Source organism: Xylocopa sonorina, chromosome 9 (assembly GCF_050948175.1).
Source record: "Xylocopa sonorina isolate GNS202 chromosome 9, iyXylSono1_principal, whole genome shotgun sequence".
NCBI lineage: Eukaryota > Metazoa > Arthropoda > Insecta > Hymenoptera > Apidae > Xylocopa > Xylocopa sonorina.
Genome location: NC_135201.1, coordinates 12,367,670 through 12,384,759, shown reverse-complemented (window position 1 = coordinate 12,384,759; position 17,090 = coordinate 12,367,670). Strand labels below are relative to the sequence as shown.

Sequence of the window (17,090 nt, the reverse complement as noted above, 5' to 3'; positions counted from 1 at the left end):
CCTGCCGCACTCGTAATCCATTTCACCGAGAAACGAGTCCCGGGGCGAGACAAAGTTCTCGATGAAGGCTCGTTGCGCACCCATGAAAGGAAGCACGGTCTAGCCTCTGATAAGCATCGTCACGAGAACTTGGTTAAAGCCTTGGTTGCGAAACGTTCACCCCTAGCACGGTTTCCGTAACGCAATCGTTCTTTTTCTCTCGAGTGGAAAGTGGAAAAGTGTAATCGGGTAAGCTTTTATCGGCTCGATATATGTACATATACACATATATATTTATCTATATGTATATGTATACGTATACGCGTATATACGTAGACTGGTGTACGTATATACGGATGACGCATCGAATTTTATGTGCACAGCTGATGGTATGACCCCAAATGATCAGGCGGCTAAACCCGGCGCACTCCGCCGGGGGACAAACGGACGAGTCTTCGTCTTATCGTGAAGAGAAAAGACGTCTGGTAGACGATCGGAAAAAAAGTGTCTGCCCTTTGAGATTACCAGGGTACGGTACGTTATTTACTCGAATCTTTCTGCGAATGCCCCGAATTTCTCTATTTCCATAGCGTATCGCTGATCTCTGATTCGAAATCTATTCGAAAACCAATTTTAACGAATCGCCACTTACCGTAGGGGGTCTCTTTCTTCACCAATTTAGGATCTGTACTATTTTTACCGGCTGATTCGGTGCTGGCTGTTGTTGGCGGGAATGTTGGTATATCCTGCTCTATGGAGCAATCCGGCCCGCTCCATCCTGGATTGCAATAGCACTTGTTCACGTTTGTGCACACCTGTCGAATATAAACGTACGTCATCCACTGTGATCCATCCACGCGAAATAAATAGAAAATACGTGTCTACCACTTACGCCATTTCCCGAACACTCGTTGTTCTTATGATTGCTAGGACACTTCTCTTTGTCTATCAACGGGAAAAGGCTCATGCAGGTCTGGTTCACGCAAATCTGAAACATCCGATTTAATCGAATCGTGGGTGACACGAGACAGCTTGCGAGCTTTCTTCCGTCGTTTTGCTAAAGTCAACGCGTACGTATATTAAAAGCAAACAACTTCCTTCATTCGCGCGTAATCCTTCTATAAAGAGGTGGTGTACGGTTTTGCATAATCCGGTTTACGACAACGTATAAAGCTGCTATCGACGTATTAAAAAACTCACCAAATTGTCCCCACAGGATGTCCCATCGCGTATTAATCCCATGCCAGGCACCTCGGATCCTTCCACTTTGCCAGCCGTGGACCTTTAACGAGGATCAATCGAAACGTTATTATACACGTGGCGATCGGTTCTTCGAAAAGGAATCTAGTGAATTCAATTTTATTTACTTGCACTCGTATTCCTCTCCCTTTATCGAGATGATGGTTCTCGAATAATCCATTCCGACTACCACTGGCTGTTTGCTACCCTGTTGACACTGAAGCGATCCGCAACGAACGTTCCTAAGACGCGTAACAGTCATATTAAAGAGAGCCACGGTTCGATTGAAGTGTGAACCTGGATGTAAAAAGACTTACTCTAGCTCGCACTTAACGTAGTGGCCGGAAGTATCAGTGCCGCAGTGTCCGGTCAGCGAGCCCTTCGTGTTGAACTGTTCGAAACACTGTTTATCCGCGGCGATTCCACCGTATCCCCAGATTTGTTCGCACTGAAGGTCCAACGCTGGACAAACGCCGTTGTAACAGTATCCGTCGTGGTTCGAGCAAGGGTTCCCGTTCTTCTTGAAAACGTCCGTCGGGCATTGACCGCTCTCCCCGGAGCAGACTTCCGGCAGGTCGCACTCGTTGGTCGATTCACGGCACACCACGCCACGGGCGAGCAGCTGCATTTTCGAAATCCCTCGAGATTAAATCGTTCAAAGAGAGATCTAATCCGGCTATCTATTTACTACCCCTCGACTCTGCCTCTATTTATCGACGCGTTTATTCTACTTCCCGCTATCGGGCACGTACATCTTTTGCTCGAGCGGGACGAAATGTGTACATTACCTTGCATTTGCTGCAGCAAGGTCCGGTTGCGCATTGCGCTTCCGATTTCAGTTTACAGGTGATGGGATCGCAGCAAGGATCGCGCTCTTGACACTCCTCCATCCCGCCGCAATCGCATTCTTCGCCGTCGTCGATTAGCCTGTTTCCGCAAGACCTCCTCATTTCCAACTGTGATCGTCCAGTCGCCAGAATAGGGGGAGAAAAGGTTGTAACGTGCACGTTTATGGCTTAGAAATGGTATCGTGCGAAATTAGCTCGCAGACGCAACGAACCGAGATAAGGAACTTTCGCGAGACTGCTCGCCACCGATGGAGAACACTTTGTTCGAACATTATTTGAACGCGTTCCGCGACATAAGTATGTCAGTTAGTATACCAAGCGTACACCACGTAAGACGGGCATTGTCGAACGGTTGTTGGTTCGTTTCGTCGCGAACTCGCCACGGCTCTCTCCTCTTACCTCGTTTGGTTTGTTCAAAAGACAGAGGCCCTCGCCGTTTCTCAACAGCTCGATGTAATCCGTTTTACTGCACTCGGAGAACGTGTACGGTTGCACGTTCTCCAACCCGACGATCGATTGAGCCATGATGCATCCGTGCCACTCGCGACAGACGCACTCGTTCCCTGGAAAACGAGTCAGATTTTCATTTTGCCACTATTGGTTCTCTGCAGTTCGAGACTAACTTCCATCGTCGTGGCTCATCCCGATATTGTGCCCGATCATGTGAGCCATAGTGCCGGCCAAAAGATGCGGCTCGTAGGTGTTCAGATCGACGCTGATCCCTACGGATTTCTGTGTGCAGACGGTCGAAGGCACGGCCACTCCCGATTCTCCACCCGAGAACATTTCACCCCTGGCGAACAAACGTCGAACGTTTCGATCACGATTCTCGATTCACTCGACGATCGAGAGAAACTCGTCTGAAACTGGTACTCACGTGAGTAATTGAATGGTATCGTGAGGAACATGGAACATTCTTCGCATCATGTAATCGTTTAAGTTGAGCAAAGCGAGACCGATATCCATGCCCGTGCCTATGTCCGCCTGGTTCATGCCCTGCCAGGTTTCGATGTATATGACGGAGACTCTAGTGTTTAACGTGCGGAAGTACTGTAAAAATAGACAGAGAAGGGGGAGAGAGAGAGAGAGAGAGAGAGAAAGAAATTAATCGGCTCAGAACTGCGATCGCGTCAGCTGATCGCGTAATTTAAATTTCACTCACCATATCCGCGATATTAGCGACTTGGATGGCATCGTGAACAACCTCCGCTCTGGTGCTACCGTTCCTCTTCTCGAACTATATACAGGCAAAAAGGGTATTTTTTCCGATGTCTCCCGGTTGTAAAAGAGCGTGCTGCCCTCCAATCTAATCGTCAGCAATTGTTATATCGTTCAACTTAGCGAGACCCGAGAACAATTTAGAGCCGGTCGACTTTCCCGATTCGAAACTTGTCGCGCTTTGTTCCAACGATTATGACCACGATTGCCACTCTCCCTTGTGGCAACTCCCACACGCTTTTAGAGGGAGAAAGAAAGAGAGAGAAAGAGACAGACAGACAGACAGACGGACAGATAGAGAAAGAAAGAAAGAAAGAGAGAGAGAGAGAGAGAGAGAGAGAGAGAGAGAGAGAGATGAGCGGTAGCTTTCTCATCGAGGTAGGAGTGAAAGGGAGGAAGAGAGAAATAGATATGATAAAATTGTTATACCATAGCCTTATCGATAATGATGGCAGTTTCGATGTATTTGGTTGCTTCACGGACGTCTCTCTTGTATCGATCGGAAGTGGTCTCCGATAGCCCCAGAACATGCTTCTGCCGGCGGTTTGCACGCCACTCAAGATTTCCCGAGTTAGCGCAGCCTTTGTTAGCCTTTGTTCGGGCTTCAAATATAACGTGAGGATGTTTCTGCTAAAAGAGAGGTCTGCATATAGTTAACATTCTCCGAGCAGCTCGCCTTTTAACGCCCGTTCTTCTCTCTATTCGATTACGGCTTTTTGTTCTCGTATCCGCGCGAGGATTATGACCTACTAACATTTTTCCCCCAATTTCCCTCTTAATTGTTAGTCACCCGTTTCCACGGATCATCGAACCCGCCCACGGTCCCCGCTGTGCCACGTTACGCTGTAAGATCAGCATCTCTTTGTACGCGACCATAGTACGCGTATAAGCAAAACGGTGTAAATGTTAACCCGACAGCTGCGCTGAACAACGAGAACGAGGACAGGGAGCTGGGAGAATTGAACGCAAAACCGTACCCCAGAGTCGATTTACTCGTTTACGAGTCGTGCCGGCTTGACAGAGGCTTAACTCGATCCTCTCGTTTCGTCCGGCGTACTAACGAAACTGGATCGAGTGGCTCGACCAGCTGTTTGCTAGCCCCGACGAAACAGCCACACTGCTCGGATTCGCAGGATCCGGTGAAACATTCGCGTCCCGAGTCGTAGATCCTGGAAGGATCGCGCCCGCGTTCTCCCTCCTCCCTCACCCTCCGACCCGAACAGAATAGTTTTTGAATAATATAAACTGACCGACAAATCGCCGCCGTAAAATGGATGAATGACGAATGTCTCGTTGCCTAAGTGAATAACACCGCTGACACCGTTACACGTGTGAAAAGCAGCGCTGGCTCCTGGATAATCCCTCACGGTGCCGTGGTAGTAACAGTGTTCTATCTCCTGCGAACATTAAATTCGATCGCGAGACATTCGCTGGTTCGAGCTCGTCCGTCGCGCGTGCCGCTGGTAATTACCTGTTTAGAACTTTGTTCCGCGCCGTTGAATAAAAAGTCTTTTTGCACGAGATTCGGAGCTAAAAGTTGCCTGAAACAGAGGGTCCTGCATTTAGAAACGGGAGCGATGATTCCCAGCCTGGCGAGGCCAGCGAAGCCTCCGTGGATCTGATCGTTAACGGTGATACACTTACGTATTTAATTCTAAATCTAGACGAAATTTATGATTAAAGGCCTTGATCAAAAGGGACGTCCGATGAAAATGTCTCCCGGTCTGAAAACGATAAGTAAGAAACTCGTCTCGTTAATCGCCACTAATTGAAACCACCCAGCCTTCCGCCGAGCACTTACTCTTATTCTGCCTCTGGCATTTTGATATCCACCCTCTCCGTATCCCCTTTGAGGGAACTGAAACACGACAGAAGAGAGTTAGACCTCGATCGTGCCACGTGCTCGCACCACGCGGGGAACTGGTCTACGATCTTTTTTTTTTTCTACCTTCGATACGTTGACTTCTCTCGTGGATATCCCCATTTTCTCGTGATGCCGTAACTGTACTGGATAGATGATCTGATAGTAATGGGCCCCGATATTTTGTACTAGCTCTTGGTTTTGTCGATACTCTCGTAGTAGTCGTTCGACTTCACCTGAAATCAATGTCTCTGCTCAGTCGAACCTTCCCTCTGATCGCGTCTTCGTTCTCCACGGTCGTTCCGTTTTATCGGGCGCGGACAAACGCGGGTTCGTATCAACAAGTTACTAATTTATTAAAGGGGATGAAAAGTGAGAAGGAGGTGCCGCGAGTGAGCTATAATTGACAGCGGAGAATCGGTCGAAGGGGTTGGGAGCGGGAGCCATTTTCATCGCGCTATAAGCTGTTGCTTGCGTTGCGAGCAGCTACGAATGAGTCGAGATAATCAGTGGAGGGCCTCCTTCAAGCATGTAGTGTCTAGTTTACCCTCTTATCGAGTGTCCGGGCTTTGCCCGATTTAACCCGACCCATTCAAAATGAAGTGTATGGATTAATTACTTGCCACGCTTCTCCACCCTCCATCCGCGAACGCCCCTTTTACCCCCTTCGAATCCACCGAGAGACGTCACCGGCCGTGTTTCGAGTCACGTGTAATGAATTGTTACGCGGTCCTCGCGATTAGCGACCGAGGAACTAATTACCCAGCCACTCGAATCGAGCATCGTACACTCTTCCACCGGTAGTTTTCTTTCCCAAGAACGGTGAAATTATTATTCTTTCCTAAATTATGCTCTCCTCCCGTTCTGTCCCACTCTGACGCGAGATTGCTACTTTCGCCACTTCACCGGAATTTCGATGCCGCCTTGCTATTTTCGCCGCGTCTGTCTCGAGAATTAAAAAAAAAAAAAAAAAAAAAAAAACGGAAAAAGAAAAAAGTGGAAAAAAGGAGAGAAAAAAGAACCGTGGAAACTTTAATGCTCGCCGATCTGTAACACCTGTTGACGGGACACGTTGCATTTAGCCGAGACGTTCACGTCCGCGTGCAATGGATGTCGTTTAACCACCACGAAGCTGGCGATAGCAATTATGCTAATCTTGGCTGGCTGGCTGACCCGTAAACTCGCCTAATGTTCCCCCGCAAATGCCAACTAGGGAAAGCCTGGGTGCGCGCGCGCGCGCCTCACCTAATAAGATTCGAGAGAACTTATAAAATGAATTTCGAATACGAGACACTCGATGCTCGATAATTTTGTACAGTGGAAACGAATGTAAAATCTTGTCCTCGAATCGAGCAAGGGTTTCCATTGTAAAGCACCATCGTCAGAGGGGGTTCAAGGCGTGGGCAATGTTTACTGAATTTTTTTCTCTCGTTCTTCACGTTGCTTACGAGAAACATTTTCGATCTTCGCTACCGTCGCGTTTTCGCAGGGGCTCGTTGTCGCGTGTCGTCGAGAACCACGCAAACAAGCAACGCAGCTCGAATAGATTTTCTCCTCGGTTAAGATGTTTCGTAGCCAAGACACGCTGCTGCTGGTCGTCTACTTTCTTTTTTTTCCTTCTCTCCCGTTGCAACGGTTGCCAGGACTCCCGCGAAGGTTTTTCTCTCGTCGACGAAACGAGCTGCAGTCGCGACGAGGCCAGGGCTGGAATTCGTAAATTGAATTTTGCCCAAGCAGCGTTCGTTCGGTTCGGATTACGAGACCAGGATTTAAGTTGGCCATGGACTTGTCACTCCGCGGAAACGCCGCGTCGCGACTGCTTCGAATCGCGATTAATTCGAACGACCTAACAGGCTATTACATGTCGAGTGTGTCGGTGAGAAAATTCACATCTGATTTACTTTTCGACCCGTAACATCTGCCCGCGCGCATAGGCGGCGCGTACGCGTGTAATTAAATACCAGTATGAATATTAATCTCTCTGGGCAACGTATAGGACGTTCTAGCCGGTTTCGCGGACTGACCGGGTCCTGCTTTGCAATTCAGATTTGCCAACACTTTTTTCCTGGCAAACGGCACGAATGGAATTGTTCCTCGTTAAATGAAAAGATACGCGCGCGGTCTCGTTGAACGAGGAAAGAAAATCGTCTGGCTGGAAGTAGGAAGGATTCTCGCGAACGTGGACGCGGCACGCACACCCTCTGCTACCGTACGGATTCCTCTGGTTCTCACTCGAGCGCTGCACGATCTAACAGATTTTACGGTACCGCGATCGGAGACGCTCGGATGGATTGTCCTCTCGTCTAAAATTTAACCCAATTTAAGTTTCGTGTTTCCAGCCAATCATCGCTGTTGACTTAACAATAAACCATTCTCCGAGTCCGGAGAACTGGATGTAACCGCAGATCGAGTTTCGAGGGAAGTGCTGCATTGCGGTCGCCTCCCGTTGCTTGTTCCTTCGCGTAGACATCACCCCGATCGACGAGTCGATAGTTCTTTTTTTACACGAATCTGGCTATTCCTCTCGCGACTAGAGAATGCGTTAAAGATTTCTTTGGCTGTGTAACATCGATCCAAGTAATTAAATTTAGGCAAAAGAGGGTTGACGACGCGCTAGAATTTCCGTGAGAAATTGTTAGAGACTGCCGTGGGCTCCCTCTAATTTTGGTAACGTTGGTTCAGACACACTTACCAACAGGAGTTTCTTCGTTCCAAAAGGAATCATCTAAAGTGTAGTCGGCTTCTGGAACGAAAAACATAAAAACGTAGTTAGCCATACCGTGGAACTGTCGCGGCGAATTGATCACGTGCATGCGTACGCGATTATTTTGAGGGTGCAACTGTGAGAACGAGGGCCGGGGCACGCTCGTTGAAAATTCCCAAGTTCGCTAGGAAAATTCCTACGGGATGCACTCGTTCTTCGGCGAGCTCTACGCCCAAGTTGTACTCCCCAAAGGAATTTTTGATGGGTTACCTGGGAATTTCGCACGCGGATGGAAAGTTTTCCAGGAGTTTCGAGGCTACGCGACGCGATACGGAGCGTCGCTCCGAAAAGACTCCTTGACCGCCGTGGGGGACTCGTGTTATCGAAAAACGATCGAACCTATCCGCAACGAATTTTAATACTTGACCAGCTTTTCTACAAAACCGTGTACAATTGTCCAAAAAAATAACTGTGTACGTTCGTTTTACAGGAATAGCCCATCCAGCTGCGACAATCCACGAAAGGGGTTACCAACGAAGGACAACGATGTACGTACTCCAGTTTCCCCGTTTCCGGTGAGTACGAACGATTTCCTAAGACACTTGGCTAAAAACCATTCTCGTTCATTTCGAAAGCGGTCAGTGGGCATAGTGATACGTTTCTCCAAGAGAAATAGATTCGACCTAAATCCCGACAGGATTTCCAGCCGATGTCGAACGACACGGCATCGTGAACGGCATTCCATCCCTGAGTACCGTCTCCCAGGTTCGATTTCCTCCCCCCCTTCTGATAATCCGTCACGTTTTGCTGCGCACCTAGCAATCAGTGACCGTCACGCTTGGACGATTTTCTCGGTACAACCATTCGCTAACCCCTCGCGCATTTAGCACATTCGGCAGGTTGCTATGTATATGCGACAAACGAGCCGGAAAGCCAACTCGATGACAGAGTCACTGGCACAGCAGAAAATTGCCGCGTGGATGGGAAGGGATCGCGTGGAAGGGAGAGTAGAAGGTGTCGTGAGAAGACCACGGCGGGTACACGTGTCTATACTCGGTAGAAAAATATACGAGCCGAGAACAGAGAGCGCGGTGGTTCGGTTAGGAGGGGTGGGGTAGGGGGTCGAAACTTTTCTCCAAAGTTTCATTAAAGCCCGCGAAACTTTTTCATCTCCCATACCAATCCTGGGGTTTCATAAAATTCATAAAATGAACGGGGTGCAGATAAAAAGACTCGGTTTCCAGTGGCCTAGTTCCCGGTAGTATACGAAAAATAACCCCGAGGCGTGGAGGGCCTCGAATAGATGATAGTCAATGACGGTATTTCTATAGGGGCGAGCAGCCCACGGGCGACTTGCAGGTAGACGCGGAGCAAGCGACATTCCGCCAGGGGTAATCGACGCGCTCGAAATTACTTCTGTTCCCTCTTCTGCTCTTCATCCCTCTTTAATAACTAATCGCCGAGTTATCGTACGTTACCCTCTGCTAACCCAGCGGCTGCTCGCGTGTACGAGAACGAACGTCGCCGAGAACATCGCAAAAATTGCCAATCTCCATGAAAACACCCCGATGATTACCGTTCAGCTTGAGGGATGAACTTTTCATCGTATCGGACAACGGCGACAATGGGATACCGTCCAACTAATTGTAAGCGAAAACTGGATTCCGTAATGATTTGGTCGACAACGGTGCACAGCTGAGAACGTGAACGTACGTGGGACGACAGGGTGCACCATAATACCCAGCTTCGATGTCTGACTATCGTCGCGGTCGTTTCACTGACTGAACGGTTCGAGCGGCAGCTGCAGTGCGCGCACCGTTTACGATTGTTCCATCTAAATCTGTTCCATTGACCGGGGGGTCGAGCTTTTCTTAACGACACCGGCGAACTTGCCGGTTGTTCGGTGAAACACGGTTAAAGGGCATTACTTCCTCGAGTAACAGGGCCGTGGCGTAATGTTGCCACGGTGAAATTAAATGGTTCAGAAACTCCTCTAATCTGGTAGGTATACCAAGCCATTGGTACGGGGTTAATGGGGGAACGGGTGAGAGAGAGGATTTACGGATCGCGACGGTTCCGGTTCCCTCGCGTGGAACTCGAACGAAAGGTTTCACGAGGAATCGCTTGTTGTTTACGATGATCGCGAACGCAACAGTCTAGACGCACCGTTTCCGCAGTGGTGCAGAATGATATACCGCAACGGTGACGAACGTTTCCTGAAAACGGTGCCTACCATCGGGCGGGCGATTAAGTCGACGAAAAATTGGCCTCGCCGTGGAAAAAAGCGGGCGTCGCAGCCGATGAACCCTGCTCGTTTCTTTTCGCCCGGGGCCTTTTAACGATTTCACGCCCAGGCGTCGCGACGCGGAGATCCAGCCGTTTCCCAGCGCATCGTGGAACCGTTTTCGCTCGGTGGAAATTCTAACAACGCCGCTCTGGATCTAATTAAAATACGGGCGAAAGGGGCAAGCCGAAAGTTCGCGGGACAAGTGGCCGGGGGGCGATAATGCTCGTACGCGTTTCAAACGAAATTGCTCGAAAGCCAGCCAAGCCACCTCTCTCTCTGTTTGAACACTGACACGAATTACCGCATCGCGGTAATCATATTCAGTAATCGTTTTGGTTGATTCGATCGACGAGTAACGCGTCTCGTTCTAATTGCCTCGAGTTAATAAACGAACATGGGAAGCGAAGCAAGTCTTTCGTGTCGTTTCGTGCTTGGCACACACCGTCGACATAAAATTCGCCACGGTCTCCGCTGGTCCTGTTTCGCGGGTAATTAAATTCGTTGCTCGACAAACGCGTGACGTTACTTTCTCGTCGACTCCTCCTACGAATACCAGCTGGTCGAATCGTCGCTCGATCGCCTCGATACCCGATGGATGGAAAAGTTTTCGGAATAAATGGAAGCAGCGGTAGATCAAAGCCGTAGTAACGGCTCTCACCGTACCAAGCATTCGAATATCTCGTAATTAGTCGATGCCTTTGATACGGTCCCGGAGGAATGTTTACGTAGAAGTAGGAATTATCGAACTCGATTCGATTCGCTAATTGCGTCCGCGTGCGAAAATTATCGAGGTCGCGGGACTCTCGAGGACGAAAAGCGGTTTTCGACGGAGGAGACAAAGCGACGTCTGCCTCCCCGTGCAAAGAAACGACGCTGGGGCGTCCCTTTCACGGTGCGACGATCGGATTTCTATCGGTACGTATCGGCCGCGCAAACAAACACGGGAACAGGATGGTCCGCGCGGGTGTTGTTAGTTTTTGATTTTAACGAACACGATGATAGCGGGGATCGATGTCGGCTAGTGCACATTTCAACGTTTGTTGCCGCGTTCCCCGTACCCGCGCGCATCGACTCCGCTCCCGAGTATATTAAATTCTCGATGCTATCGAGCGAAACATCGGAATCGCGTGCCCCGCGCGCACCACAGACCCGCGCTTGCTGGTCTACGTACATATTTATACCACCTTGTTTTCCTAACTAGCCCGTGCCTGTCGTGGCTTAAAACGGCTTAACCGACGACTCTGTTTTACCCCTGTCCACGGAACACCGTGTACACGTCGCAAAAACGACAAAGCCCGCCCGCCCTCGGCCAGACCTAGAAAATTGAAACGTTAAACGGGGCTGCTCCTGCGCGTTTCAACGATCCCGTGGAAAATACGCGACCGGGTGTCGGTAATCGAGTCGACGCACCTAACCGGGGCTCCGTCTAAACGAACGATTTCTTCTTTTTTTTCACCCCCTTCCTTCCTTCCCTTTCCTTGCCATTTTGCTTTTCGTTCTTTTCTTTTTCGTCTTTTTTTTCTCTTCAACCTTGGCACGCGCACCTCGAACGGAAGGAAGCTTTTCTTGCGAACCTCTAACGCTTTTTGCATCATTACGAGCCATAAGCCGCTTATGCAAACGGTCCCGCGTTTCGTTCGCGACCGCCTTTTTGGAATTAACGACCCCTTACAACCGCGCCACGGCCCCACGCTCCCTCCTTTCTTCTGTCCACCGACAGTCGACGTACACGTGTACGTACATGTCCGGAATTTATCTAAATTCCATTTTAGCCAGAACTCCGATATTATTTCGGTCCCAGACTTATTTATCGATCGTGAACTACTGTAGACGATTGAGAAGCGCGAGAACAAGCAGAGATCGATCCAATCCTTTTGACAATCCGTGCTGACTAGTTGACCACGTTAAAGTAACCATGCTGAGTCCGTACACTGTCCAATTTCGACAACAGTCTCGCGTAACCAATCGCGTCCAACGAACTGCTACCAAATTGCTACCTTTACGCAGAGAGAGAATTTCAAAAAGGTTGAACAAAGTTCCCGGTTGCGGATGCAACGTCGTTATCGAGTCCATTAAAAAAAAAAGCGGTAAAAGCGGTCGGGAATCTCTAATTTATTTCCATTAGCCGAAAATAGCTCGAACGTGTAATTCGATCGCGCGGGAAATTGTGAACGCGTCGCCTGCCTGTATTTTTAAAGTGGCTGCAATTTTCCGTCAACTTTCCGAGGGGCGTCGCCTCCCGGCCCTAACAGCTCCCGATTACACGGTGGGAGCGCGGTGTAAATGGGACGTGCCGATATTTTGCGCGTTCTCGTTGACCCTTATTAAATTTTCATCCGATTCCGGACGGTGCACGCCGTCCGAGCGGGGGACAGAATATCGCGCGATCATTCAGCGGCGAGGGGTTCGATTTCGCGTTCGTCACTGCCCACGTTTCGACCGGCGGGACCGGATACCGATTCGTTATATCGATCTATCCCCCGTGCGTCCGGGTGTGCGGGTCCCGCGCGTATCGCACGGCCTCCCGCAGTGCTGCCAACGCACGGCTGGAAACTCCCCAGACGAGAGAGGCGTCTCGTTTCGCGCAGAACCGTACGGATAATCGGAGTCGCCTCGCGGCAGAGATGGATAAACAGATAAGTAGATGGACGGAGGTGAAGAAGAAGAAGAAGAAGAAGAAGAAGAAGAAGGAGGAGGAGAAGGAGAGGCGAATAACTAGGCCGAGGAGCGAACAAGAGAGACAAAGAGGCTGGGAGGGTTGGGAGGGTCGAAAGAAAACGGGGATGAGGGAGAGAGAAGCGGGTATAGACACAAGAGGGTAGAGAAGGAAGTTGAAGAGGGGTTGAAACGTGGATGAGAGAGAGAGAGGGTGAGGCGTGGAAGGAGGAAGAGGAGGAGTAGGTGGCGTCGGTGGCGGAAGAGGGTGAGAGGGACGCGGATCCCGGAGCGTTCGGTACCATTGCATATCCCGCACATCTCGCAGATGCAGGGCGTGGTGCCTTGTCGGCAATATCGATTACAAACCCGGGCGGTTGCGCATTCACGTCGACACGTGGACGTGGACCGGCAGCCAGACTAAATTTGTGTTGCCCTATATTTTAGGTTCCTGCACTCATCTGCCTCTCAAAGATTGATTGCTTTTCCCTCCACCACCCCGAATACGCGGCCTATCCGCCCAACACCGACGGACGCGCACAAATTTACGGTCTGCGCCGTCTGCGATCACGCCGTCTCTACCTGTACCACCTACGATTACGTATACGCTCCTCGTGTGTCGGTTTGCGTGCTCAGAAATCGAGAGAGAGAGAGAGAGAGAGAGAGAGAGAGAGAGGGTATGGTCGCACGTTATCCCAGAGTTAGATCGTTTCCTTGGTGTATCCATTCTCTGCTCTCGCCTTCGCGTCCATTTTCTGATCCTCGATCTTCCTTCCGCGTCCTCTTCGTCTCTTCTTCCCTTAACTGTAAACGAGCTTAGTGGTTTCACCTGAAGGAACAACTCGACCAAGAGGAAAAGGACGTCGACTCGCATTAGGACTATATCTACGAGACCATACCTTTCCTCTTTCTCTCTCTCTCTCTCTCTCTCTCTCTGCAGTTCGCTCTCATTGCAGTCGCTGCCCGAGTCCGAGTCGATACTCGACCCACCATTTTTATCGCCACTCGGGGCTACCTACTCGCTTCTGGATGCTACTCTTGAATTTACTCGCCGCCCGGATCCTTGGATTTGTCTGTCTTTGAAAACTTTACGACTCGAGGAACAATCGAGTACCTGTTTCCCTGCTTCGAGCCTCGGATCATCGTTGCTCGATCGATCGATTCGATATTTTAGTTCACCTGCTCTCGCGGTGAAATCTAGAGTCCCACCGTTCGAAATCGCGAAATTTTTTTCTAGCCTCGCTCGAGATCGCTCGCTCTCGAATCACTTCCTCTTCTGGCGGTTGTTCAAAACGATACGAGAAAAGAGTTCGAAAGAAGGGAAAACAACGCGGCGAGTAATCGTCGTTCTCCTTGGCGGATCGATTTTTGCTCGTTTAGCTCGGGAAAAGAAAGCCCCGAAGGGGTAAAGGAAAGGCGGACGTTCAAGCCCCGTGATCGTCGAGTGGCGTATATTTTGTTCCAGCCTCGAACACTCGTACCTATTCTGGCGTTTTATTGAACTTTGATAGTTTTCTAAAAGGTCGCTTTTCCACGGCACGCCTAAATCGCTCGCTCGATCGATCGACTCTTGAAAACGTCCGCTATCATCGTTCGTAGATCGATCCAGGTTCCGCGTAAAGTTACGCGACGCTCACGGCCTCGTGGAAACGCATCCGAACCGATCGATTCCGCTGGTTGGTTGGTCATTAAAGTTGGACCAGTTCCTCGACTTTACCTTACGTAAATCCGCCCCGGTTGCGAAAGACGAGTTGCGCAACGAGATACATCATTCTTTCGCTCGAACTCGCTCGTCTTGCGTGTTCGAAAATCCGTTTTTAATTCCCGCGTTTCCGAGTGCGACGAAGCTCGACGCGGTTTCACCAGCCTACCGGATCAATCCGCGCGTTTACCCATTGCCGCGTACGCCACGCGGGACTTTAATCCCGCGTGAACCGTTTCCACCAACGATCGTTCTCCCTTCGACTAGCCCATCGATCCGTTTAGTCGACGAAATCACGCGATGTCAAAAAAGATCCATCGTATTACCGATCGCCTCTCGTAGATTACGAAAAATCTCGTTTCAACTTTGTTTTCCCGTGCAGCGTGCACCAGCGTCGATAGATTTGTGTGTTTAACTTGAAAAGCAATTAAAGCCCCGGTTAGAGCGGCTGTGTACCTGCGAATTGGACCGATCGGTCTGCACGCTGACGCGACCTCAAGTTTTTCCCGTTTCGCTGGTAAACAGATCGAAGCTTTTTTCTCTGTCTTTGAGAACGATACATGGTAATATTTCGCTTCGCGTGATCATACACGATGATACGAGTTTCATCGGGGTGAGAAGGGTTCGATCGTATCAGGTTGGAAGGAACCAATCGACTCGAAATGGAGTGTTGCTCCCGTAAATCGGTCCATCGATGGAGCGTAAAAGGTAAAAGTTGAATCTCGATTCAGTTAGCATGGAAACGTCAATGTCCACGGTCGTGTAATTAATAGTCACAGATTTACGTCCAGCTGACATTGTTCCGTGATCAGCAATGAAACTCGTCGTGTGTAATCGAAGTACTCGCGCACGTCGTACGAAATTATTAATCGAACGGGCCAGGGTATCCGTACGGGGATCGATCAGTCGTTGCGAGTGACGGAAACCGTGCCACTTTACTGTAGGCTGCTTCCTGCGCGCGTACGTGATCCCAAACCAACTTCAACCGTTTCCATCTTTTCTTAATGGAGCTGCGTTACGTCCGTGATAAATCGCCGCCACGGAGAGCTGTTTCGTGCAAACTGTTCGTACCACTGAGCAATAGAAACGTTTTCTAATGGAACAGAGGATGACGGGTAGAAAAAGTCAGGACGAGGAGAGTTTCGAAGAAAGATTCGTTGGTAGCCACCCTGCGGACCTTGGTTCGCCACGGAAATCCTTTAAACTGCTCGGTCTGTATACGCTAGGAATGTCTCCCTTTACTCGAAACAGCGAGTAGCGTTGCTGCTCTTCTAATTTATAATCCTTCGATTAACGCTCGGTTTTTATCCGCCCACGTTTCACTCTCGCGTGTACGAAGGCTTCTACTTAGACGAGAACGAGTGATCAACGTGTTGGGCGCCGATTTCTATGGGAGCACGCTATCGAAAGAGCGATTCCTCGCAAAAACCGCTCAGAGCCGCGGACGCCAGCTACGTACACGCTCGCGGAAATAATCGGGTAAAGAGGCGCGCGGAGTCTCCGAGAAAATGACACTCGACTTTAAACTGACAAATAGTAGAGCGCGCGCTTAAACGGCTCTCGAGGTTCGAGTTGATTTATCGTCGAGTAATTTCATTTCGCAGCGAATTCGACGTGGCTCGAGCACGGTATTAATTTTTTCCCTCGAAACGGGACGAGGCGTTCGTTGTTGGCGCAACTACCAAGGTTACACGCACCGGTGCCGGGATTCATTTTAATCAAGCCTCGCGTAGAATTGCGCGCGCGCACAGGCCACCGTTTGTAATTATTGGATCCGGCCGTAGTCGATATTTCATCTTTCTTTAACGGGAGGCAGAGAGGCGAAGGAAGGAAGATAGGAAAAGGGGAAAGAATGAAGAAAAGGAAGGAATAGTTGGCGTGTAGAATTAGAGAAGGAAAGATACGAAATAGCATGGATGTATGCAATGTGTCACATCCTTAACCACGCTCCTCGCTAGCGTCCTCCTAATTGAGAACGGATCCTGGCGGATCAATGCATCTTTTGTTCCCCGCGCGCTGCCGTTGCGTGGCCTTTTTCCGCGACGAAATTACGGTACGCTATTGGCTTGGCTCTCGGGAGTTTTCCAAAGAACTGTCCGCGTTTTGTTCAACCTCGGACCGATACGGTTGATGAGAGCAGCTGCGTGAACATATCAGCCTGTAGCCGTCCGACCAAATGAAAGAGTACTCCTGCCCACTCGCTGCTGCTACCTATCCTAGATACCAGCCGCTGACGGTGTATTCGCGTTCGTCAAACTTGCCCTCTCCCTTATTCCGTCAAAGACGAGAGTAACTCCATGCTCGCGACAAGCGCCAGCTTGTGTATCGTCTCGCGCGCCCTTACACGTCTTCCTCTTCCCGTGTGTGACACGCGGCGAAATTAATACGCGTGCCATACGCGCTCCCATCGGGGTTGGCGGACAGGATATTCGAGGGAAACTTTGTTGCCAGATACGGGGTGACACGACCACGACACACACCGGGACTTGGCTACTTTCTTACGTCGAGCACGCTGTTGACAAGCTGTCGATCGTGTCGCGCGCGTCGAGGTGGATCGTTTTTCGGGTGAACCGGAAGCGCCGCAAGAGCCGGAAGAT

At 50.0% G+C, this 17,090-nt stretch overlaps 1 protein-coding gene across 14 annotated transcripts in view; it reads right to left on the bottom strand.

Moving 5' to 3' along the window:
* The window catches only part of Mmd (disintegrin and metalloproteinase domain-containing protein mind-meld), a 39,490-nt gene that overhangs the window by 11,380 nt on the left and 11,020 nt on the right, over window positions 1-17,090 (bottom strand). For 11 of the 14 annotated variants that reach the window (XM_076902217.1, XM_076902216.1, XM_076902215.1 and 8 more), the window contains 17 exons: window positions 7,838-7,888; window positions 5,233-5,381; window positions 5,086-5,142; window positions 4,929-5,008; window positions 4,756-4,825; window positions 4,535-4,681; window positions 3,714-3,914; window positions 3,229-3,303; window positions 2,944-3,116; window positions 2,690-2,859; window positions 2,466-2,629; window positions 2,007-2,174; window positions 1,536-1,840; window positions 1,347-1,460; window positions 1,180-1,261; window positions 872-967; window positions 632-794 (listed from right to left, as the gene is read on the bottom strand). In XM_076902217.1, the coding sequence (XP_076758332.1) occupies window positions 632-794; window positions 872-967; window positions 1,180-1,261; window positions 1,347-1,460; window positions 1,536-1,840; window positions 2,007-2,174; window positions 2,466-2,629; window positions 2,690-2,859; window positions 2,944-3,116; window positions 3,229-3,303; window positions 3,714-3,914; window positions 4,535-4,681; window positions 4,756-4,825; window positions 4,929-5,008; window positions 5,086-5,142; window positions 5,233-5,381; window positions 7,838-7,888 (2,265 nt within the window). The remainder of the gene's footprint in view (window positions 1-631; window positions 795-871; window positions 968-1,179; window positions 1,262-1,346; window positions 1,461-1,535; window positions 1,841-2,006; window positions 2,175-2,465; window positions 2,630-2,689; window positions 2,860-2,943; window positions 3,117-3,228; window positions 3,304-3,713; window positions 3,915-4,534; window positions 4,682-4,755; window positions 4,826-4,928; window positions 5,009-5,085; window positions 5,143-5,232; window positions 5,382-7,837; window positions 7,889-17,090) is intronic. The other 3 variants (XM_076902224.1, XM_076902219.1, XM_076902225.1) reach the window with 1 other exon arrangement.